We start from the raw sequence: 23,503 nt of genomic DNA, 5'->3' as shown, positions 1-23,503 counted from the left end.
TCACCCAAAACATATAATAGAAAACTGAAATGCATAAATATGTCACAATATATATTTATATACTGTATGAGACCCCTAGAACCATAAGAAATGCAAAAAACAACTCATTCTCGAATTGCCCGCCCGCCCTTAAAAAATCAAACTGCCCCCCTGTGGGGCGTGTGCCCCACGTTGGGAACCACTGATCTAGAAGCAATTTCTGGCCACAGGGCCAACTCCACATCATCGCCAGGGGCCTGGGCCGGTGGCCACGCCTCTCCCCCAGGTCTTCCTCACCGTGGGCCCCACCAAGAACAGCTTCGCAGGCAGGAGACATGGGAGGGAGGGTGGAGTTCACAAAATAATTTCACGTTCTTTTTGTGCCATGGATCCCTCTAGCGATCGGGAGGCTGGGTGGGCACCTCCCAGATAACACCCTGGAGCAAGACCACCCAGCCACACAGCCGAGGCTCGCTGCAGAGTCCGGACCCAGACACCTGCCCGGCGAGGCCACAGTGGGGAGGAGGGGACTCATCGGCCTGCACTGAGCCCTTCAGATTAATGGCCCCGAAACGGCGATACACATAAACATCGGGTCCTGCTGGAGCGGCCACCTCTCCTACTAAAACGGGAGGAGAGCAGAGAGGACTGCAAGGAGAATGAAGTCCGGGGCCCGAGCACAGTGTGGATGAAATGCACAAATACCCTGCAAAGCCCAGAATTTTTGCTTGTGAAAACCTGGCCACCCACAGCAGCATGGATGACAGGCTTTTTCCACTGCCGGGGTGGGGGGCTGCCGGAGCTTCTGGGTCTGATGCAACTGTGGGGGTAGGGGGGAGGCAGGCAGTGTGAAAGGGGTACAGGGACTTGAGAAAGTAAAGGGGAAACCTCCAGTGCCCTGGCCCTGACCTGTGCGCCCTCCCCCCCCCCGCCCGCCCCGCATCACATCACCTCCATCTGACACCTGGGAGGTGCCTCCTCACCTCCACCGGGCAGCCAGGCCACCGCTCCGCTCCTCCTCCAGGACCCGGGGGGCGAGGAAGGCGGCCAGGCCTTGGCCTCTCCTGTCCTCCCCACGGCTGGCCTCCCGGCTGCCAGCACAGCCGCAGCACCCCATGGGCCCCCAACAGGCTACCGGGGACCGCTCCCAGGAGGCGCCCAGATCCCAGGCAAACATCTCCCAGAAGTGTTGGCAGTGGTGGCAGCCAGTTCTTTAAAAAGGTCCCATGTCACTCTGCAATCAGCTGGGCGACCCAGGACCCGGGGTGTGTATTAACACCGCCGTTCTCCCAACGCGCCCCGTGGTCTCTCTGATGAGCTGATGGGGGGTCTCCCTGCTGTCTCTGCCCCACCCTCCCTCCACACGGACGCTCTTCGCATCTGTGTGTTCGGTGTACGGCGGTGCTCACTTTCTGCTGAACACGTTGACGGCCTGGGCCCTGCCCACGCTGTGTCCTCCCAGGCCCCCCTTTCTCTCCTGTCCCCTCAAGCTGAGGTTTTACAAAAACAGTCACTTCCAACCATCCCCGATTTTAACAGCTTTGAGAAGAAGGGAAAAAAAAAAAAAGCTCAGCAGCACCCAGGGTAACTAATTAGGTGGCCTTCGGGCACCTCGGGGGGAGAAGGAAAGTCACAGTGGTGTAAGAAGAGGAAGAAACAACATTAAAAGAAAACACGGGGGAGCAAAATAAAAACCAGAGATAAAAAGTCCAGAGAAAACAGCGGCGCCTGAGAAACAAGAGTTCCAGCCGCCAACTTTTACGGCGTCCAGCCCTGTTATTCATAAGCGAGTTTCCTCTCTCACAAAGGACCTTTTGCACGGTTCTCCCGCTGCCTCCAAACCAGCTGCTCGCGCTGTTGTATCCTGAGTGATGATGAGGCTCTGAAAGGGTGTTTTGGGAACAGATGGCCAGGGGAGAGCTGGGGAATGTGCCAGCAGAGGGCCGGGCGGGCTGCCAAGGCCCGCGGTGACTGAGTGCTTGGGCTTCCAGCTCGCGTGCTTTCCCTGCCCTCTGCCCTCCGTGGCGCCAGCAGGCCTTCCCAGCGAGAGCTCGGAACATCTGGAGTCTGGGGCTGCCAGGAGGGGGGGCCGCAGCGGCGGCGGGCGGGGGACCCTCTGTTCCAGCGGAGCTCCCATGGACTCACCACCAGGCCCGCCTCGCAGAACAGCTAATCAAAACCACAGCGCCCGAATGGGAACCAGGCGCGCTCCCAGCTGCAGCCAGAGGCCGCCAGGCGGCTTAACCCGGTGTCAGGCCTCGCTGGCGGCACAGCGCAGGGCCGGGGACACCCCCGGCCCACCCCACCCCGTACCACCCCCAGCGCCGCCACCAGTGGGGTACTGGCTCCCCGCAGCTTAATGAAGCCTCCACGTGCTGCCGCCTGGCTGCTTACATAAGACCGCTGCTCTGGCGAGGCCCGCACCCGGCCTTTGCTGGGCGCCACCTGGGCGCAGGCCACCCGGCGGGGCTGTGCGTCCGCTCCAGGGCCGGACAGGCCTCAGGAGCTGAAGAGCTCGGGCTTTGGAACCAAGAGTCAGACTTGTAACAGCTCCACCACTTCTAGCCACATGGCCTCAGTTTCCCCCCTGTGCTATGGGGTACCATAGAGATCACGTATGCGAGGTGCCTGGCACCGCGGGTCCTTACCACACAGTCAGTGTGATGGGTGGGGGTAATCTGTCTATTGGCATTATTTCTGCGTGAAACCATCGCCATGCATGTTCTTTTGCTGTGTGTCCGTGAACTTCAGAAGCCGAGGGATTTCTGGTTTGGCTGCACGCTGGCCCCCCTTTACGGTGCAGGAGCAGGAGTTTAGCCTAAAGTGCTAAAGAGGGAAGAACCCCCGCTCAGAACTGCTTGCCCTCACCTGCGCTTTGGCTGGTCAGTCACTCATCCAGCCCTGGGGACTGCCCTTTTCTGAGATGCTCCTCCCTGGGGTTCCACATAACGTTATCTTGTAGCTGTAAATTCATGAGATTTCCTTTCTGGCACTCACAGAAAATGCCAGCCCTTTCTCACAAGGGAGGGATCTTGTTTCATCCTTCTAGCAAGGTGGCACAGAAAGCACGTAGGCTCTCACTTTAGGGGTGAGAGAATGGGGGTCAGAGAGGTTAGGTGACATGCCCAAGGACACACAGCTAGGAAGTGCCACGATCAGGACTCCAATGCAGGTCTCCAGCCCCAAATCTCTACACGTCACCTACTTCACGGTCTTAGCAAGGGTCTCCCTGTTGTGTGCCTTAATGTTAAATGACAGCACCACAGGGAACTGAAAAGAACTGCAGTGTTCTCTCGACCTGACCTCCATCTACACAGACACCTTCCTCCAGGTTCCAGGAGGGAGGGAACAGCCTCTGCGGGGGCTTCCAGAGGGGCGCCCCGGGGCCTCCCAGGGGGCTCTCTGATGAGTCTGCATTCCAAAGGCTGATCACTGAGAGCCTTAAAGGGGGCCTCCCATGTCCCCTGATGGTTAGTTCTTACTCACTACTAGAGGCCCGATGCACGAAATTTGTGCAAGGGGCTTGGCCCCTGGCTGCCTCTGCCTGGCCCCCTCCCACCCGCCGTGGCGGCTGCCTCAGCCCTCCCAGCCCCGGCTTCATCCAGAAGGTCGTCCGGAAGGATGTCCGGAAGGACGTCCGGTCTGATTAGCATATTACACTTTTATTTTTATAGATACCCGAGACCCCATGTTTTCATTCATACACAGCACGTTAGGGATCTGTGAGTCCATGTCAGGAGGGGAGCGGTTTGAAAAAGGAGAGAGGAGGGGGGTGAAAGGGGAGAGGAAAGCAGCGCCCCCAGCCCCTACCCCCACCGTGGGACCACCCAGGGAACGTCGGAGGGCAGCGGGAAGCGGCTCTGAGCTCACCTGGGAGGCTCCCGCCAGTGATCCCTCCAGCCAGCCCCTGCCAGGCTTGTGGGCTCACGGTGTCAAATTGAGAGGAGAAACAGCAGCTGAGAGAACACTCCGTGTTAGAACAAACAGCTGGTGACAAACGTCTATGTAATTGGAATGCCAGAAAAAATAAACTGCATCCATTTTTATGACAAGAAGGAAATTTGATGGTGATTTCCCACCCACCCCCCGTTTTCCCAGCATAGACGGGCTCTGTGGGCTTTGAAAGCAAATGGTATTTAACTCAACAGCTTGGCCGGCGGACTTGGAAACACAGCCTCCTCTCACCCAGCGCACTTCCACTGGGGCGGGCAGGCCAGGAAGCGGCGAGAGCCGGACACCTCTCTCACCGGGTGACCCTGGGCCAGTTCCTGGGGCCCGCGCCTGGCTGTCATTCTCTGTGCGGTGGGGCACGCCCGCACCGAGGCTGCAGGGCTGGCAGGAGGAGCCAGTGGGGGGAGTGTCGGAAGCAGTAAGCACCACGCCTGGCACGGAACCCAGGCTCTGAGGGCATCAGGTGAGCTCAGCGTTCTGGGGCGCGTGGCACTGGGGTCTCCACAGTCTCTGGGGGGGACTTTGCTGTCCTGTGACGGGCAGAGGGGCACGTGAGTAACACATTTCATCACGTGGACAGCAAAAGGGGCTGCGGAGACCTCAGCTCAGAAGTCTACCTGGAAAGGGCCTTAGAAATCACTTCCAGCAACAACTCACCCGACAGAAGGGGAGACGGAGGCCCTAAGGAGGTGACTATGTGCACGGCAGGTGGGGACGGAGCCAGGACAGGGGCGCGCTGGGGGCACAAGAGGCCCTGCACACGGAGGGGGTGGGTGCTCTGGAGACTCTGCTCGCACACTCAGGGGCTCGGGAACAGCCCTCTGGCGGGCTGGGCTCAGCCACCCAGACAGTAAGCAGCCCTTCGAAACACTCGAACCCCGAGCCCCACACCAACCTGCCACCTCAGCTTGATCCCAGGCCTGAAGCTACAGACGTCGGCACCCGAGACATTCTTCCCAAGAGGAGCCAGGCCACTCTCACACTTGCCCAGAGCACGAAGGGCCTCCCCCGCCCAGAGGTCGGCAGGAAGAGGAAGGCAGGAGCAGCAGAGGCGGCGGGAGCCACGGGAGCAGCAGGGGGGGCGGGAGCAGCGGGAGCAGCAGGCGCTGCCCGGCATCAGGCCTCCTCGGGCCCCGGGTCGCCCACAGCGTGAGGAGCATCCTCAGGCCCCGCAGAGCCAGCCTTCCCCCGACGGTGCCGGCTACAGTCACACGGCCCGGGGACCCTAATCACTGTCCAGGCCTCTGCCCAAGCCCTTCATTCAAGGCATCAGGATTCCTCTCCTCTCTCCCCATCTCCAACCTGGGGCCTGAGAGCAACTTGAGTGCAGGGACTTACTGGCCTACACTATGCCATCCATGCTAGTAGCTGTCGTCGTTAGTACTCAGTGGCTTAACATCGCTGGAAGGGGTGCCCTGGACTGTTGGGAGAGACTGAGGGAGACAGAGACAGAGAAACATCAATGTGAGAGAGAAGCATCAACAGGTTGCCTCCCCCAGGCTCCTGGACCGGGATCAAACGCGAAACCTGGGTATGTGCTCTGACCAGGAATTGAAGCCGCCACCTTCTGGTGCATGGGATAATGCTCCGGCCAACTAAGTCACACAGGCCAGGACCCCTCCTCTCCTTCCCCTCACCACCTCTTCCCCCCGCCCCCCGCCTGCCCTTCTTCCTCCTCCTCCTTCTCCTCCTCCTTCTCCTCTTTCTTCTCCTCCTGCTTTTCCCTCCTCCTCCTCCTCCTCCTTCTTCTCCTCCTTTTCCCCCCTCCTCCTCCTCCTTCCCCTCACCACCTCTCCCCTCCCCCCTCCTCCTCTTCCTCCTCCTCTTTCTCCTCTTTCTTCATCTCCTCCTTTTCCCCCCTCCTCCTCCTCCTTCCCCTCACCACCTCTCCCCTCCCCCCTCCTCCTCTTCCTCCTCCTCTTTCTCCTCTTTCTTCATCTCCTCCTTTTCCCTCCTCCTCCTCCTTCTCCTCCTCCTCTTTTCCCCTCCTCCTGCTGCTACTCTTCCTCCTCCTCCTCCTCTCCTCCTCCTCCTGCTTCTCTTCTTCCTCAGTTCCCAGGAGTTGCTGCTTTAAAAACAGGAGCTGCAGAAACATGGCCCAGAGCCAGGTGCTTAAAGTGCATTATCTCTGGCTGCAGCCGGAGTCAGAACTGAGCTCTCCAGGGCCCTTCAACTCCTCCCGCCTGTCTCTCTACTGGGCGGCCTCTGACATGGGCCTCTGCACTACTGGGGCTTCCGCACGGAGCTCTGAATCCCCAAAAGCACATCCTGCGAAGACCAAAGATGAAAGACTCACCGACCAAGGGATGCGGTCCCCGAAACCGATAGGAAAGGTCTGGGATGGGGAAAAGGATGCGCCTGCGGCTCAGGGGCGAGCCGGGTTCACTTTAAATTCCATTCTTAACACACGACTGGAGGGACGGCAACCGTCAGAACTGCAAGGGATTGCAGGGGACCTGAGCGCCACCTCTCCGGGAGGCAACCCGAGAGGATGGCCCAGACTTTCGGGCACAGCAGCTGTGAGGGAGCGTCCTCAAGTGGAACAGCTCAAGTCTCCACCAACCGCCTCAGAAATCATCACCATCCAGCTGCCATTTATCCAGGACTTTGTTTGAGCCCATCACTTACATCGACACGTCTTCCAGTTTCTTCCTATCTTTGCTTTCGCTCTACCTCATGAGGATGTAAGCCAGGCTCCTTCCCATGTCCAAACCCTCAGTGGCTGCAGGGGAGGGGGTAACAGGCCTTGATCTGAGCCCTAAATCCATACCCTCTGTCTACAGGGACTATGGAGGGTAAAGCCCGCTCTGCCCATCACAGTGCCCACGTGCTCAGCATAGAATTCCCCAGTGTGCAACTTGTTGTAGGTGCTCAATAAACACTGAATGAATGAATGAATGAATGAGTGAATCTCTAGAGACACCATACCCCTTGATTTGGTTAACAAAACAGAGGCCTACTCCAGCCACTCAGGTCCACTGGGCAGGTCACCTGGGAACTCACACACCTGCATGGTGACAGAGACGCAGGAAGGCGCAGCGGCAGGAGTGGGGGAGTCCAGTGAGCCCCCAACCTGCGGGGACAGAATGCTGGGCCTGAGAAGCCCTAGGAGGTCTCACAGCGCCGGGACCCTGTCCTGTCCTCCCATCTAAGTCCTCTTGGCAGTGGTGTCTGCCCAGGCCCAGCACTTGGGAGACGGCAGCCCCAGGACAGCCTGCCTGGTGGGAGGGTGATGCAGATTGCACGCTGCTCAGTGCCCTTCAGAGGTGAGGCACGACCTCCTCTTGGAGAGTCAGACCGGAAAGGACCTTAGAAATCGCTGATGATTTATCATCCCTGTTCCTATTTATCGACAAGAAAACTGAGGCTCAAAATGGTGAAGAAATGGGTCTAAGATGCCACAGCTGGCAGGTGGCAAGCCAGGACTTTGAAGTCAGAGCTGTTGGATGCTCTTAACCACAATCTTCCACCTCAGTCTCCCAATCTGGACAATGGGGAGGTTGGACCCGATGGTCTTTAATGTGGCTTAGATTTGAGGTGATTTCAGGGGAAACCAAAAGTTCTTCTCCCCTGGGCTTCTTCACCCCACCCTCCCTTCTTTCCTCACCTTCCAGCGTTGGCCTCCTCCCCAGCCCAGGACACTGCTCCAAGCTAGGAACAGGGAAGGGAGGGGCTGAGAGGGGAGGAATTGGGGGCGGAGGGTGGGGAACAGGAGCAGAGATGGAGAAAAGATGCCTGCCCACTTTGTCCCTCCAGCCCCCAAGACTGGCGAGTGCCAGGGGAAGTTCACAGACAGTTTACAAACCTCCTTTGTCACAGGGCGCTGCATGGAGCCATCCATCACGCCCTTCATTTACCCGCGTCCCTTTCCAGTGGGAAGCCGCGCTGGGGGCAGCCTAGCCACTGGCACTTCCTCTCTCACCCACTTGCTGAAGATTCCATCTAATTGGTCCGTGCTAATCACTCCCAGGAATGCAATGTGCAATTATCTCAGCAGCATGGCTGGCTGCGAGGACATGCCGTGACCTCCCCGTGTAGGCAGGAGGGTCCAGGAGGGCCCCTAGCTATGGGGCTCAGGGCCCTCTGGGAAACCTGGAGAACCCCCAGGGAGGACGTGCTGGGAAGGGGGAGGGGGAGTGATGGTCAGGGATAGGGGGAGGGCAGGCCAGGAAGGAAGGAACCATGGAGGGTGCCAGTTACAGCTCCCCACCCTCCTCACGGATGTAGACTCTCCCTCTAGCCTCGTGGGAACAGAGTCCGGAGGGTTTCCATAAACCTTGCTTGGCACTGCCTGGCCCTGGCCCCCAACTGGAAATGCTGGAAGCACAGGCCATCTGGGAACCAGTTATGCCCAACACCGTTCCTCCAGCACAAGTTTCTCCAAACACCAGGCTTTGTGCAGGCTGTTCCCTCTGCCTCATCCGCCTGGTGGCCTCCTGGTTGTCCTGCTGGTCCCAGCTCAAACACCACTTACACTGAGATGCCCTTTCAACGCCCTTGGGCAGGAGAGGTACCTGTCCCTCCTCCGCCTGGCCTTCCACAGCCGCTAGCACAGGCCCTCACCGCACTGCCCTGCCCTGCTCCACCGGCCGGAGGGGCTAACCATCCCGTGAGGTGCGTACGGGCTGGGACCATCTGTTTATCATCTTTATGGTCCTGCCCAGCATACTCAGACTGGGGCTCAGCAACCCCCTCCAGAAGGAATGAGTGAGAGAGTGAATGAATATGATCTGCCTTCATGCACAGCCTCAGATAACCCACAGGCCAAGTCCGTTTCCCAAAACATGCCCAAGGGTTCTCGGGGCTCTCCTCTGCTCAGGGGACCCCATCCTGATGCAGCTTCCATCAGGGCCCACGTGGGGACTCAGCACCAGAGCACAGAGGCTGAAAAGGGCTTCAGAGACAAACCGCCCTCTTTTCGGTGATAAGCAGACGCAGGCCCAGAGGCCCGGGGTGGCTGTCCAAGGTCCCCAGCAGCCCATTACCAGGAGTGGGGTCACGTGCCAATCCCAGGGCCGTGAGGAGCTCTGAAGCTGGGGCGACCCCAGCAAAGCTCCCAGAGGCGGATCTCACTGGCCCTTTGGAAGCCTGGGTGAGTGTGGGCACCCCAAGCTCCTGTCCCCCCACCCTTAGCCTCTCCCAGAGGCTGCTGCCCGAGCGGTGGCACGTACCTTGCGCTTCTTGGCACGCCCCTCGGCCTGCAGGGTGCGGGTGCAGCGCTGCACACACTCGGAGAAGCTGAGGTTGCTGCGGTCGGCGCTGTAGTCGAGGTCAGCCAGCCGGGCCAGGGACAGGATGTAGTTACAGGCGATCCTCAGGATGGCCAGTTTGGATAGCTTCTGCCCATACGAGTAACACGGCACCTGGTGGGCGAGAAGGCGTCAGGAGGAGCTGCCGGGGCCTCTGTGGAGCACGACCCCGTGGGGCAGCCGGCCAGGCAGGCATGGGGCTGCTCACAGTAACATCTGCACCACCTGCGAGGGACGGCTGGACAGCGGAGGCGGCCTGTCTAAGCCCTCGACCCGGGTTTTGGTCTCTGTTCTAAGCACCCGCACACACATCTCAGCTCAGCCACTCACACACTCGGGGAAGTGTACACGAGAAACTGAGGCTCAGCTCATGCCCGAGAGCCGGTCTGAATGAAGCACAGTGTGTTCCCACCACGACAGAGCTCTGTCCCAACCTCCCCGAGAGGGATCTCTCCGAGAGAACAGACACTTCTTATCAGCTCTGATATTCCTTCCATTCATTCATTCATTCATTCATTCATTCAGTGAGGCTGGTTTTGCTAGGCACTTGAGGTTCTGACAATGAATAATGTGATTCCTACCTTCAAAACAGAGTCAGGGACTCTGGGAACGTACGAGAAGGAAACGTGACAGACAGTGCTCAGCAGGGAGGGCACACACACATGGTGGGCTTTCTTTTTCTTCTCTCCTTTTCTCTGTGCCCTCTGAACCTGAGACGCTGCTGGGCATACAACACGCGCATAATAAATACTTACAGCCCCAACCAGACCTGACACGTTTATCAGTGACTCACCACCAACGAGACACTCACTAACGGCAGCGGGATGTGTACCAGGTGAAGAGATGGAGCCTCTGATTTTTTGACACTGTCACCAGCGTTTGGGCTGCACGAGCAGACACCTACGAGGCCTGCAGCAAGGCCTGTGTTGTGATGTGGGAAGGTCACCACGCGTCGCCAGACAGGGCGCATCATCAGAGCCACCGCTGCCACGAGGCATCCTTCACCTGGACGGCCCCCGTGCTCGCCCAGCCACCAAGGCTCCGGGTGTCCTCCCCTCTCTGGGCGCCAGGATCTATACGCAGCAGGTCTATCTGCCCCTGGTATCTGGTCCCGATACCCTCATCCCACAGAGAGGGGCCCCCGTGGCACGTCCATTCAACAAGTATTTAGTGAGCACACACACACACACCCATGCCAGCTACTGTTCTAGGTCAGTGGATCTCTGCCGGGGACAATTGTGTCCCTTGGGGGACAGTGAGCAATGCCTGCAGACATTCTTGATTATCACTACTGGGGAGCAAGGGGGGGTTGCTACTGGCCTGTTGTGGGTAGAGGCTAATCATCCTACCATGCACAGGATCCTGCGATGCCCCCACAGCAAGGAGCTACCCGGACCAAATGTCAGCAGTGCTGAAGTGAGAGACCTTGTTCTAGGTCCTGGGGCTAAAGTATGAACAAGATGGGCACCTCAGAGGGGGACCCTAAACGTAACATCCACTCTGATCTCACTTTAAACCTCACTTTGTCCAGGAGCTTTCTCTGACTGCCCCCCCCCCCGCCCCGCCCAACCATGAGGCTGAAGGTAAGGTGGGGAGGGGGTACGCCTGCCCTTGATAGTACTCCAATAGCGCCCCATCTGTCCTTCACTCCTCATTTAATGATCAGTCTCCCTGTAAGTGGTGGGGGAAGCCCCTGTCTGCAGAGCCCAGCGCAGGTCCTGCCCATAACAGGCACCTGAAAGGGTTTGTTGAATGAGAAAATGAATGAGCTCCCTCCATATTCACCAGGTGACTCCAGGATGTATAGAACTGGGCTCCAAAACCTTTCCTCATGCTGACGATGAGGATTTAGCTGTTAGGCCCAGAGCTTAAGCACACAGACCTCTTGGTCACCTGGTTCAGCTCCTGGCTCTAGCTCTTCCTGGCTATGGGGCCCTGGGCGAGTGGCAGAATCTCCCTGAGCTTTGGCGTCCTCGTCACCTTGCCAGCAGGACTGACCTCACAGCGTGGTAGGGAGTCAATGCGACGGCACATGCACTGCCCAGAGGAGGGCTGGATACAGCTCAGCGGAACAGCACAGTCTCCAAAGAGAGGCTCCAGAGGGGGCGGGAGGCAGGAGACCTGCAGCCAGGACACAGCACCTGCTTGCCCCCACACCAGAAGCAAGGTTCGCTGTCACCTTTTAAAAGGCTCCAGCAGCCGAGGAGTCGCCCCTCACCAGACTAGGAAACCCGGGGAGGGGCAGGGAGGTGACAGAGAGAGCGCCAACTCCCATGCATTTCCCCTTCCTACCTCCCACTCCCAGCCTGGCCGCAGCTCCAAACCCATCCAAGAAAAGCCGGCAGAACAATGCACTTTGCCTGTTCCCGACCAGAGGCCAGAGAATCCTGCTTTATCAACACGAACAAATAAACAGGCCTGTGGGACAGAAAGGTGCCTGAGAGTCCTGAGACAGGGCAGGCACCCCAGGGAGGGCGTGCCCGCCCCGCGGCCCCGGACAGGTCTGTGACACAGGCCCTCGCGCTGTGTCCATCGGAGGCCATGCTGGGAGTGATTCAGCTCTGTGAGCCCTTGGCCCTTGAACAGCTGGCTGCCCTGCCAGTTGGGAGCAGGGATCTCAGGAGGGCTCTGCACGTGGGATCCAGGGTGACTGCGCGAATACAGAGCAGCAGATAAGGTCAAGGCCGACCTAGGGGCTCCTGTGCCAGGTTCTGGGCCAGGTTTGTCTCAGATTTGCCACTCTGTCCCACTGCTTCTGTCAAAGTCCACGTCCAACAGGAAAACTACCTATTGAGCCCTGGTTGCATAGCTGGCACTGAGGTAGCTATTGATAAGGAGTTTTATCCCACTTAAAACCTTCCTCCCAGCCCGAGCTGGTCTGGCTCTGTGGATAGAGCGTTGGCCTGTGGACTGAAGGGTTGCAGGTTCGATTCCAGTCAAGGGCACATACCTCAGTTGCGGGCTCCATCCCCGGTACATGCAGGAGACAATCAATCAATGTGCCAGTGTTTCTCTCCCTCTGTCTCCCCCCACCCTCTCTAAAAATCAATGGAAATATATCCTCAGGTGAGGATTAACAAAAACAAAACTTTAAAAATAAGTAAATAAATAATGCGCCCCCCCCCCCCCCAAAAAAAGATTATTATCCCATCTGCACTTAAGGAAGCAGAGAGGTGACATATTGAGCCCCAGGTCACACGGCTAAGACCTGGTTGGAAACACACGCTTATCTGGTGCCCAAGGAAGGCACATGGCCACCGGGCTCTCCCGGCTCCCACCACCAGAGGTGGCCATCTATTGAGGCACCAAAGGCAACTTCTGGCCACATCACTCCTCCTCCACCCCCTGCCCCGGTGGGGAGGGGGCAGGGTGCTCCTCAGCTGACCTGGCTAATTCCAGATCTTCCTGGTGTCTGATCTGCAGGATGAAGCACCTGGGCCCTGACAGCCCAGCCCGGAGGCGCCCCAGCCTGGGCAGCGACTGCAGAGTGAGAACCAATGGCAGGTTCTAGTTCTGGGAGGCCAAGGTCGGGAGGAAGAGCTGGTCTGACTGCCGGGCACTTACCAGCAGCGTGACTCAGAGCAAGTGCCTCAGTTTCCTCATCTGTAGAGGGGGGCTGGCAACCTCTGCCTACCCTCCATGCCCCCTTGGACCAGGCCACCCCTTGCTGTTTATTGTGTTCTACTAAGGCAGGCAGAGAGCTGAGGATCTTGAACACAATGCCTACGTTCATCTTAAAACAGCCCCAAGCGATAGAAAGCATCACTTCCGCTTTACAGGAGCATTGGGTAGTAGAGGACCCTTAGGGGTGGGAGACTTTTTGGGTTTTGAACTCCCACCTCAGCTGGGCTTTTTCCAATGAGCCAGAAGGACCTGCTTGGAGGTTTGGATGGGCATCTACAGCATAAGGTGGGAGGTGGGCAGGTCACCCTTCCAAGCTGCAGACGGAGAGTTCTGGGCTGGTCCCATGGGACCCCAGCCTTTGAGCATCCACAGTGAGCCCAGAGCCCAGCTACCCCGCCGCCTGCAGAGAGCCCCAGGGCAGCGGTCTGCCCACTCTGGCCGGAGGACACAGGACAAAGGAGGCAGCAGGGTGGCTTGGCTCCAACTCCCGAGACTGCCCAACTTCCGGGAAAGTAACGGGACTGCCTTGTGCTCACTCCACAATAACTTTCCAGCTTCAGAGGAGCAAATTTGGGGGTTTTCATGAGGTCCCATATGCCCTCAGAACATTCCACCCACCCACCCCAAGCTGGGCCCTCTCCAGGCTCCAGGAAGCAGGAGAAAGTGAAAAGGGCACTGGCCTGGACGCCTGAGGACCTGGCTCTACCCCTGGCCGTCCACGTGACCTTAGGCAGGTCCATAACCTCAGGGGACCTCCGTTTCCTCACGGATAAGAAGGGCACCGGAATACCTGCGACCTCAGAATGGAATCGCTGTGGGCAAAGGCGGGAAGGTGCCACAGAGAAGTCAAGCCGAGAACCTACCCCATTCAGGAGGGGCCTGGAAGCCCTCCGCCTCTGTGCCAGCTCCTGCCCCCTTCACCCAGCCCAAGACCCCCTCCTGGAAGCCCACCAAGACTCCTGACCCTACAGAGCTCCAACATGGCGCACAGAACACAGCGTAGCAGCCGATTTCATTTGAAATCACTGTGTCAGTTGAGTGCAGACTTCCTGACACAAAGCCCCTCTAAACAGAGCGAGGTCCCTGTCAAGTTCTACTGAGAAAGGTCCTTTAAAATCCCAACTCTCTGCACAGCAACGAGGCTAGACCCTGAGCATTTGAGTCTCAGTAATTAAGTCACGGCCCCAGGGCCAGATAGGCCCAGGTACAAATCCCGTCCTTGCTTAACCTCTCTGTAAGTGTCCTCGTCGGCAGCATGGGGAGGTAGCACCGCAGATGCCCAGCCACAGGCCCAATGCAACGAGGCTCCGAAGCCGCCGCCCTGGTGACTGTGGTCATGGCTGGAGGGGTCTGACCCTGAGAGGTGCAGGGGTGAGGGCACCATCCCCACAGCCCATCCTGGGCCACCCTGAGCCCCCTTGGGTGAGGATCCACGGGGAGACCCTAGGGGCAGCAGAGGAGGGGACCCAGGCCCCACCTACGTGGCGCCTCCTTCATGAAGAGGCACCTCGGCAAGTCCTGAGGGCTCGTCACTGATGCCTCAGGCCTCGGCCTGCCATTCCTCCGCCAAGGCTGAGGGGCTGCCTACTTTCGGGGGGCACAAGCAGTCCGCACACACGCCAGATGCCCCAAGGGGTGAGCACAGTCTGTGAGCCAGAAGGTTCTGCCCCTCCCCTCACCCACCCCGCCAGGCCAAGCTTCCCCTTTGAGCCCCTCCCACCTGGCCCTGGAGCAGCCCTGCACATGGGCCAGGCCCAGCTGTGCACACATGGCCTTCACATGAGGCGCGGGGAGGGCCCTACGCAGCTGGGCCGGTGGCATGTGCGGAGGCCTGACCATCTGCCCCGCACACCCTCCATCTCGGCCTCGCTGTCACGCACCCCCCAGACCAGAGGGCCCGGCCCCCATCTGCACCGCGACGGCTGAGCAGCCAGTCCCCCGCGCTCCCTTCCGGGTTGAGTGGGGTGGACAAAACAGGATGGCGTCCTCGTGCGGAGGGTGGGAGCTCTCGGGCAGTCAACAGCCTGAGGAGCAGGGCTGTCAAGAGCCTGGGCACTGGAGTGACTCGCTGACACCGACTCAGAGTCGGGCTCTGCAATGGCAGCGGCACAGGCTGTGCAGGCTGCGGCTGCTCCGGGCCACGGAGGCACCAGCACCCTGGCGGCCAGTGAACGGCATGCCAAGGAGGCGTGCAGTGCAAAACCTGCGAGGCTCCCCTCACCTGGCATAAGCTCTCTGAACCCCCGTCTCGCCACCCCTAAAATAGTGTCTTCACTCTGAAAGCGGAGGCCCGCGGGAGAGAAAGGGCCCTGAACTGGCCGTCAAAGGACCTACGTGCCAGCCCTGCCCTGCTACCCACCAGCTGTGCTGCTCTGGGCAGGCGGCCCCCCCAGTCTGGGAAGCAAGGTGAGCAGGTGGACAGCCTTCTGTCATCCTTCTGTCCTGAGAGGTGGGTTGCAGGACTCTAGGCCGCCGCCCTCCCTTGTCATTCAGAGGCAGGCTACTGACTGACGGTGGTAGGACTGAACGGTCCACCGGGCCCACTGCCCAGGGTCCCAACTGGCATGTGGCTCAGCCTGGTCTGGGTCAGCTACTTGACCCCACCCCCCACCCCAATTCACTGAGCAAACATCTTACCCAAATCCGGGCGTGACACTTTGGCTCAATAGTCACGGGGGCTTTTCCCCCCCAGCAGTTCACTTCCCTTCCCGCGGATGGACACAGGCACCACTGGCCGCCCCACCCACAGAAGGAAGAACAGAGTGCGGTCCAAAAAGAAGATCATGTTTTCTGAACTGTTTTGTTGCTGGCGAAAGCCCAGAGAGGTTGAGTAACTTCCCTGGAGTCACACAGGAAGTCAGCTGCTGAGCAAGAAAAAAACCTGGCTACTCAAACCATCCACCCCTGCCCTTCCCCATTCCCTGTGCAGGTGGGAGCAGGGGGTTACTAACCACCTCTTCTTAGATCTCCCTTCTCTCTAAGAAGATGAGAAGCCTAGAACCAGAGGGTAATCTTGTCTAAAAAGTGGAATTGTAAAACTGCCCTTCCCCACCCATCCGCTGCAAAAGACACTGTGGGGTGAGAGCAACCCCCACCATCCCCAAACTGAGAAGTCCCTGACCTACCGCAGAACTAGGCTCTGAAGGTCCCCCAACGAACCAGTCCCTCAGCAGAACTGCCTGCCTCACCGGAGAATGGGGGGCAGCGGTGGAGGGGATCCCCTGGGAAGGCCCTCACCAGCCAATTCTTGAGGCCGCCCCTGGGGCGAGGGAGCAGGCTTGTAGCCTGCGGCATTAAGGACACCAGGGCAAGGGGTGCAGAGCACAAAAGCAACCTGAGTGTAGGGGCGTCCCTACTGGGAGATAGGGGCTGAAGAGGGAATGCGGGACCCTTCTATTCCGGCAACCCCAGGACCTCCCTTCTCAGCGTTCTGGGCCTCCCGGGCACTCACCCACCCACCCGGGCAGTCTTCCCCGACCATCTCAAAAGCCTGAAGAGGTCTTCTCCCCTTCCCCGACCGAGACAGATTCCCACATTCCCCCTTTCCACTCCCCACCGCTCCCAAGGAACTCCGGAGACACATCCTCGCTGTCATAAAAGTTAACTACGAGTGCTGAAGTCTGACGCGCAGGCAGGGTCACCCCGCGGGGAGGGGAGGGGAGGGGCGGGGCGGGGACGACCAGAGCATGCCTTAGGGGGACCTTCACCCCCCACTTTGCAAACTAAGAAACGTACCAACGCTGTAGCAAAGGTCACTACTCCAGGAGGACCCAAACCTGTCTGGGTCCTGGGGCCCCCCGGGCGGGGACAACTTGCCCCTCACAAACACCCCTACCCTCCGTAAGTCCCCCGGGCACTCACCCACCCACTCGGGCACTCTTCCCCGGGCGCAGGGAGAATGTGCGGCTGCGAGCCGGTACCTGCTTCCGCAGCGCCTCGAAGGCTGCGCTGATGGTGTGCACCCGCGTCCGCTCCCGGGCGTTCGCCAGGAGCCTCCGGGTCTGCTGCAGGGCTTTGATCTCCGAGGAGGCGGCCGTGGCTTCGCCGGGCCGTTTCCTAGGCGACGCGGAGGAATCCGGATGGTTATTGTAAATTACGTGTGAAATTGACGAGTAGGAACTTTCCCCGGGGCGCGTGGGGGGCGCAGGGCGCACTGAGGTCTCCGGGGGCGCAGGGGGCGCGGAAGGCATTGGGCGGGCAGGCGGTGCGCACAGCAAGATGCGGGGACGCAGGCCAGGTTCCCGGAAAGGCTGTACCTCCGGACCCCCAGGTACCTGGCCCTGGGGTGCTGGAGGCGGCGGCGGCGGCGGCGGCGTGGGGAGTCCTGGACCCACAGCGCCCAGGGAGAAGCCGCGTTTCCGCGCGTCCAAGACCTCTGGCGCCCGGGCGCCCCCGCGCTCCCCAGCAGAGTCCGGGCCTCCACCTGAGGGAACGGCCGGCGCCACTGGGGCTGGCACCGGGGTCGGGACCGGCTGCAGCCGCTGGGTCCTGTCCCGCAGCCCGTTGGTGGCAGTGGCGCCTAGCTCGGGCACTTCCAAGTCCAATCGGAAAGTTTTATAGCCATTCGCGCGCCGCGCCGGCTCCTTGCCTTTCCGCTTGAGCTTCTTGAGGCCGTTCAGCTCCTTCACGCACACGGTCTTCCACGGCCCGTCCTCGAGAACTGGGATGTGCTTCATGGCGCGGGCAACGCGCGAGGCAGAGGCGTGGGGCTGCCCGGGACGCGCGCCCGCCGCGCTCGCTCTGCACGCGGCGCCCGGCTTTGCCCGGCGGCCGTCGCTCTCGGCGCCTCGGAGGCTCGCGCTCTCCCCTGCTCTCACCCCCCTCCCTCCCGCCCGCCCTCTCTCTCTCTCTCTCTCTCTCTCTCTCTCTCTCTCTCTCTCTCTCTCTCTCTCTCCTCTCTCCCCCGCGCGCGGGGCAGCTGCGCCGCCGGCTCCGCGAAGCTGCCGGGCAGTCCGTTCCCGGAGCGCTCAGAGTGTCCTCTGAAGTCGCGGCCGCAGTGCCAGCATTTCTGGAGCACGCCCGCTGCGCTCCATCTGTGTTTGTTTAGCCTCAGTTTACACAGAAGCCCGGTTCGCGAGATCAGTCAGCGCCGCCGCCCGGAGAGCAGGCAGCTCCCGCCGCCACCGCCTCCCAGCCCGGCCGCCCGAGCCGCGAGCGCCTTTAAAGAAACAGGAAGCATTTTTCAAAACAGCTGGGCTGCCGGCCGCCTCCTTTGTCCGCGTCCTCTCTACCTCCCCCCCACCCCCACCCCTTCTGCCCAGAATCGGCCTCCCCGGGCTCTCCCTGCCCACTGCCTCCTCCACTTGGGAGCGCTGCTCTGTTCCCGAGGATGGTCAGCTCTCAGCAGAACTGCCCGAGCACGTGGTGTCGGGGCCCTCCGGCCCTTCCCCAAATCAGAGCTGGGCCTTCTCCACCCTGCCCTTCGACTTCTCGGGGATGCAGCATCGAACTTCCGCACCTAGCACCTCACGGTCCACCCCTCCACCCTAACTCTAACCCCGGCAAGGAAAAAAAAAACGGAACAGCAGCTTCTCCTGGAGTGGGTGGGGGCGAGGGGGATGGTCGATGGGGGGAGGGAAGGGCTCTGGAGTGTCCTGAGACCCGCACTCGCGCGGCAGCGCGACCTCTGTCTGCGACTTACTGGGGCAAGAAGGCCAGGGGCAGAAGGCTTAGGTGGTAGGGAAACTGAGGCTCTGAAAAGCAGTGTGCTTTCCCATATTCACCATAGTCACACAGCAAGTCCAACAGGCCTTCCAAAGCCGAATTGGGTGCAAGCTTCGGATTTAACCAGGCCTAGCTTCTGTGAGAATCTGCAGTTACCTCACCCCCAGCAACCCGCCAGGCGGGGATCTGCTCACCTACGAAATGTGGAGAGCATCAATGCCTAAGCCACTGCCTTACTGCGAGGAACTAAGTACTTGGCACCAAGGAGATAGTGGTCAAATGGTAGCTTTGGTTAATATTATTCATAAGAGGCAGACTAGCTCCGAGGGGCAAGTTTTCTGGGCTCAAAACCCAGCTCTGTTACTTACAAACTGAGTGACCTTGGGCAAGTTACCGACCCTCTCTGTGCCTCTAAGGCTACCTTCCTCCCGAGTGCTTGTGAGGCTTCATTGAACACGGGTGTGCAAACCACTCGGAGCAGTGCCCGCTGTTATTGGGCCAGACAACTCCCCAGGCCCTCAGTTCTTTATGCCATTCCACTGGAGATCCCGGAAAGAAGAGGTCAAACGAGCAGGCTCTCCTCCCAGACCCACATCCCACGGCTGCCCTACAGAGCCAGCACAGGGCTTCACTCCTCCGGGGACCCTTCTGTGGCGGCTCCTCCTCAGCACGGCGGTGGTTGTTCAACGCAGTTTGGAAAGAGAAGATGGACCCTTGACCTGGCCTTGGGCTCTGGCCTCTGCAGCCACTGGGATCTTCATCTTTGTGGTTTCAGCCCTGCACTCCCACCCCCAGACCGGGTGGCAGTTTTCCTGTGAAAATGCAGGGCCCACACACTGTCGAGAGTCCAGGGGAGAACCAGAGCATGTCTTAGGGGGACCTTCACCCCCACTTTGCAAACTATGATGCCTACCAACGCAGTGGCAAAGGTCACTGCTCCAGAGGGTCCCAAGCCTGCCTGTGGCATACAGAATCCTGGGAGGTAGGATGGGGTCTGGGCAGAAGGTTCGGGGGCAGGAGCATAGAGCCGGGACTGGGAACCCGAGAGGGGTCGTGGCTTTTCAACCATTGAGCCCCATGACCCTGGGCCAGACATTCCATCCCACGGGGGTTCTTGTTTTCTCATCTGTCCTTGAGAATATTTCTGTCCAGCCAACCTCTCAGAGTAGTTGGGCCAGTGAAAGGAGATCATGGATGTAAAAGGACTTCGACATGAGGCTTCAAACGTACACGCACACATCCACATCCCCACAGGGACACACGCGGAGGAGGCATGCAGTTTTCTGATGATAGTAAATGCAAAACCTCATTTTTTCCACTGAGATGGGTTCCAGCATCATCGTGCGTTTGCTCCTCGAGGCCCCTCCTTCCCTGGACACACAGTGTCTTCCTGCACTTTATGTCCTGAAGGCCCGAGACCCTCATGCACGGCCTCTGCTCAAAGATCTCCCACACTCCCCTCTGCGGGGCACGCTGTTCCTCACCGTTTGGTGACAGTTCCATTCCCCGCCCCCCGCCCCTCCTGTAAGCCTTGGCTGATCACCAGAGCCCCCTGTGGCCCCTGCTGGCCTCTGCACATGCTCACTCACAGGTATTGCTGCCACTTATCCTCCAGCGGGGGACCTGTCTGAGCTCCCGGGCTTGTAAGCTCCTGAAAGGCCTGCTGTTTCCTTCCTGTCTGCCCCCAGGGTCGGTGCCCAGGATACCTTTGCTGAAAGACAACCAGCCTGCATGCCCGTTACATTCTCCAGATCCCAAGCAGAGGCCCAGAGCCCAGCCTGCCCACTCCTCATGCATCCAGCCAGCCAGTGGCAGAGATGGGAGGCAGCCAAGCCTCCTCTCCACCTGCTAAGGTACTCTCCGAACCTCAGTTTCCCCCTCTGTAAAATGGAGACGATAGTAGTGTGCCTCACAGGGCTGACATGAGGGTTAAATGAGGCTGCATGTAGCACGGGGCACAAAGTAGAATGAATGGTGGCCTTCAGCACTCTTGTGGCACCAGGCGGTCTCACTCCGTAGCACAGATGCCCAGGCTCCGTCTAGCCCAGCCCCTGCCCCAGACTTTGGGTGCAGTTGCAAGCTGGGGTGTCCATGGCTTGGGGGAGGGGGCGTGTAGAAGTCTCTGGCAAAACTGAAAATCGTCCCTGAAGAGACTAGGCTACGTGCCAGGAAAATCACATGTCTTGGTTGAGTATTGAGGTCTTCTCATGCTTATCCAGAGCCCCTCACCCACTGCCCCAAAAGAGGAGGTGCTCCCTGAGTCCCATCCATGGGGTCTCAGGAGGGGAAGGGAGAGGGTGGGAGTGGCCAGCTGTGCTGGGTGGAGGTAGAGTGGGATGCAGACCCGGCTCCAGTCTCCAGGGCATGCTTCTCCCCCCTTACCTTTCAGCCTCTCCTGCTGGCCAGATGTTGGCATCAGGCAGCCTAGGAGGAATCTGCTTTGCCACTTACCAGGTGTGTGGCCTTCAGCAAGCAGCCCCTTCTCGAACTCTCTGAGCCCCGACTTGTTATCTGGGCATTATCCCTTAGTCATCAGATGGAATGGCATTTAGGGGAACAGGAGGCAATCTGTACTGGGCCCGAGTGATGTGAAGAGTCCCTGTTGCCAATCCCAGCCTGCCAGGTGGCAGACCTTCAAAGTCGGGTCTACCTGTCCACAGCCCCCTAGTCTGAGCTTCAAACCTGGGGCTTCCCATTCTGCCTCCTTGAGAAGTGGGAAGAGAGCCCAGCCAGGCAGCGCCCCCTGGTGGTATGACACTGCCGGGCCTGCACACAACATTGTGGTCTCCGGCAAGGAACTGCTTGCTGGCTGTGGAGCCAGGTTCGTGGCCCTGCAAGGACAGTAATATGGATTTCGTGAATTCATAGAGTTGCCAGGATGAAAAGGCTCCCATGGTTCCAGGTGGTCTCACTCCCTGCTTGGTTTGGGATAATGCAGACCCCCCAAGAAAACATACACCCTACATCAGTGATGGCAAACCTATGACACGCGTGTCAGCACTGACACGCGTAGCCATTTCTGATGACACGCGGCCGCTGAGGCGGCCGCATGCCGAGGATGAAACATTTGCAAAATAATGTTTTTTCCTCAAAGTGACACACTACCCAAGTTATGCTCAGTTTTTTGGCGAAGTTTGACACACCAAGCTCAAAAGGTTGCCCATCACTGCCCTACGTTAAAAACATCCCCCACTGAATCAACGGTTCGAGGCTAGCATGATGGTGCCACTGGGAGGTTCCACAGCCCCGGAATGGCTGGCCCAGGGGACAGTAAGAAAACTAAAGAGGGAAGGGCAGGCAGTGGCTTCGGGCTTAAGCCGCTGGGAGCAAATGCTAGAAAGCCAGGCCGTAATAGTGACTGCCACACAGGGAGAGATTTCACCAAATTCTTAGGACAACCCAAGGAGGTAAACCCATCCTGCAGGTAGGGGATGGAGCTCCTAGAGGGGAAGCCTTGCCAACAGAAAGGAAATAACGGAAGTGGCATTTGAACCCAAGCCAAATAGCTCCAAAACCTAAGCTTCGAACCCTGTGCTTCACTGCCACTAGCGGGGGGGAGGGGGCGTACCCGGGCCACATATAGGCCTGGCCTGTTCGGCAGCCTGGCTGTCCCTGCGTGTGCTGTGTGCTGCCAGCCTGGGTGAGCTCTCTGCTGCCCACCTCTCCACCGAAGCCGCTGGCCTCCCTTGGACCAGCCGGTGCCCCTCCAGCTCCTTCCAGGAAAAGGTCTCTGGACATTCAAGAGTCTCAGGCATATGGATCCCAGATCTTGGCATCCAGGCTGGTGCCACCGAATGGCCCCTTCTGAGTATACATTTTTAAAATATATTTTATTGATTTTTTTACAGAGAGGAAGGGAGAGGGATAGAGAGCTAGAAACATCAATGAGAGAGAAACATCAACCAGCTTCCTCCTGCACACCCCCCACCGGGGATGTGCCCGCAACCAAGGTACATGCCCTTGACCGGAATCGAACCTGGGACCCTTCAGTCCGCATACCGACGCTCTATCCACTGAGCCAAACCGGTTTCGGCAAGAACGAACGGCACCTTCTTGGCCAGGTGAGATGAAGCTCTCCATCCCTGAATCCGGGGTCCCTATTTCTGATGTTCAGGTGGTTCCAAAGTGGGTGTGTCGCCCATGCGAGGCAGGGAGAATGAATAGAAAGTAGACCGGCAGAAGGAAACAGAAGGCATGTGATTGGCGCCCCCTGGAGGTGTACTCACAGCAGCCCTGGACAGGACCACCCACGGGAGGGAGCAGAAAGCAGAATACCGTCCGCCTGGTGGCCCCCAAGTGAGAGTACCCACACTGCACCATTAACCATCAGGATGTTGGATCCAGAGGTGGTGCTGAGGCATCCAGGCCGAAGCTCCTCTGGAAGCTCCTATGCTCCAATCTTCACTCTACCTTCCGCTATCCGTGTGGCCATGCCAAGTGCCAATTATGGAAAACGGAGAGTCTTTGGGGCCGGGACAGAGGCCGGATGAGGGCGCTACAGAAGGGAGAGAGGGAGGCCTCAGCACGCCTCTGAGACCTGCGCGGTGCCCCTTCTCAGCAGTGCGCATGTTCTCTGCTGTGAATGGGGCAGGCTCCCTGCAGAACGCATGTCTGCGGTGAGGGGCCGGGGGGAAGACGGTGCTCAGTAAGCAACAGGAGGAGCCTGGCGTGATGAGCAGACAGGTGCCAGGTTTCCACACAGTTGGCCAGGTATCCTGTTAAAATACAGGACATGTCATGTCATTCCTCTGCTCCAAACCTCCCAGGGACTTGCTACTTTTTCTCAGATGGGTTAGGAGATACCATCCATTTCTATTCTCCCAGCATCCCAGGGAGGTGGCGTCTATGCCTCCACCCCCGTGATCTGGGCTGACTAGCAACTACTTTGGCTAATGGAGCCGGCAGAAGTGGAAGCAATGCTGTGCTTTTCGGGGACTGGCTGATTCCTGCCACTTGGAGCCCTTAGTCACCGCACGAGAAGTGCCGGTTACTATGCTGGAAAGAGAGGCCACCTGGAGAACTCTATGGCGCCAGAC

General features: G+C 59.1%; 1 protein-coding gene across 1 annotated transcript in view; it reads right to left on the bottom strand.

Annotated features, from left to right (window-relative positions):
- Positions 1 to 17,590, bottom strand: part of ATOH8 (atonal bHLH transcription factor 8) — a 30,884-nt gene extending 13,294 nt beyond the window's left edge. The window contains exons 1-2 of the mRNA XM_079792452.1: positions 16,724 to 17,590; positions 9,102 to 9,293 (exon numbers count right to left, since the gene is read on the bottom strand). Of these exons, the coding sequence (XP_079648578.1) occupies positions 9,102 to 9,293; positions 16,724 to 17,479 (948 nt within the window). The 5' untranslated portion in view covers positions 17,480 to 17,590. The remainder of the gene's footprint in view (positions 1 to 9,101; positions 9,294 to 16,723) is intronic.
- Between the last annotated feature and the right edge of the window lie 5,913 nt (positions 17,591 to 23,503).

This window comes from Cnephaeus nilssonii, assembly GCF_951640355.1.
Source record: "Cnephaeus nilssonii genome assembly, chromosome: 15".
Classification (NCBI taxonomy): domain Eukaryota; kingdom Metazoa; phylum Chordata; class Mammalia; order Chiroptera; family Vespertilionidae; genus Cnephaeus; species Cnephaeus nilssonii.
Note: the sequence above shows the minus strand (reverse complement) of the source record. Positions and strands in the feature narration are given on the sequence as shown.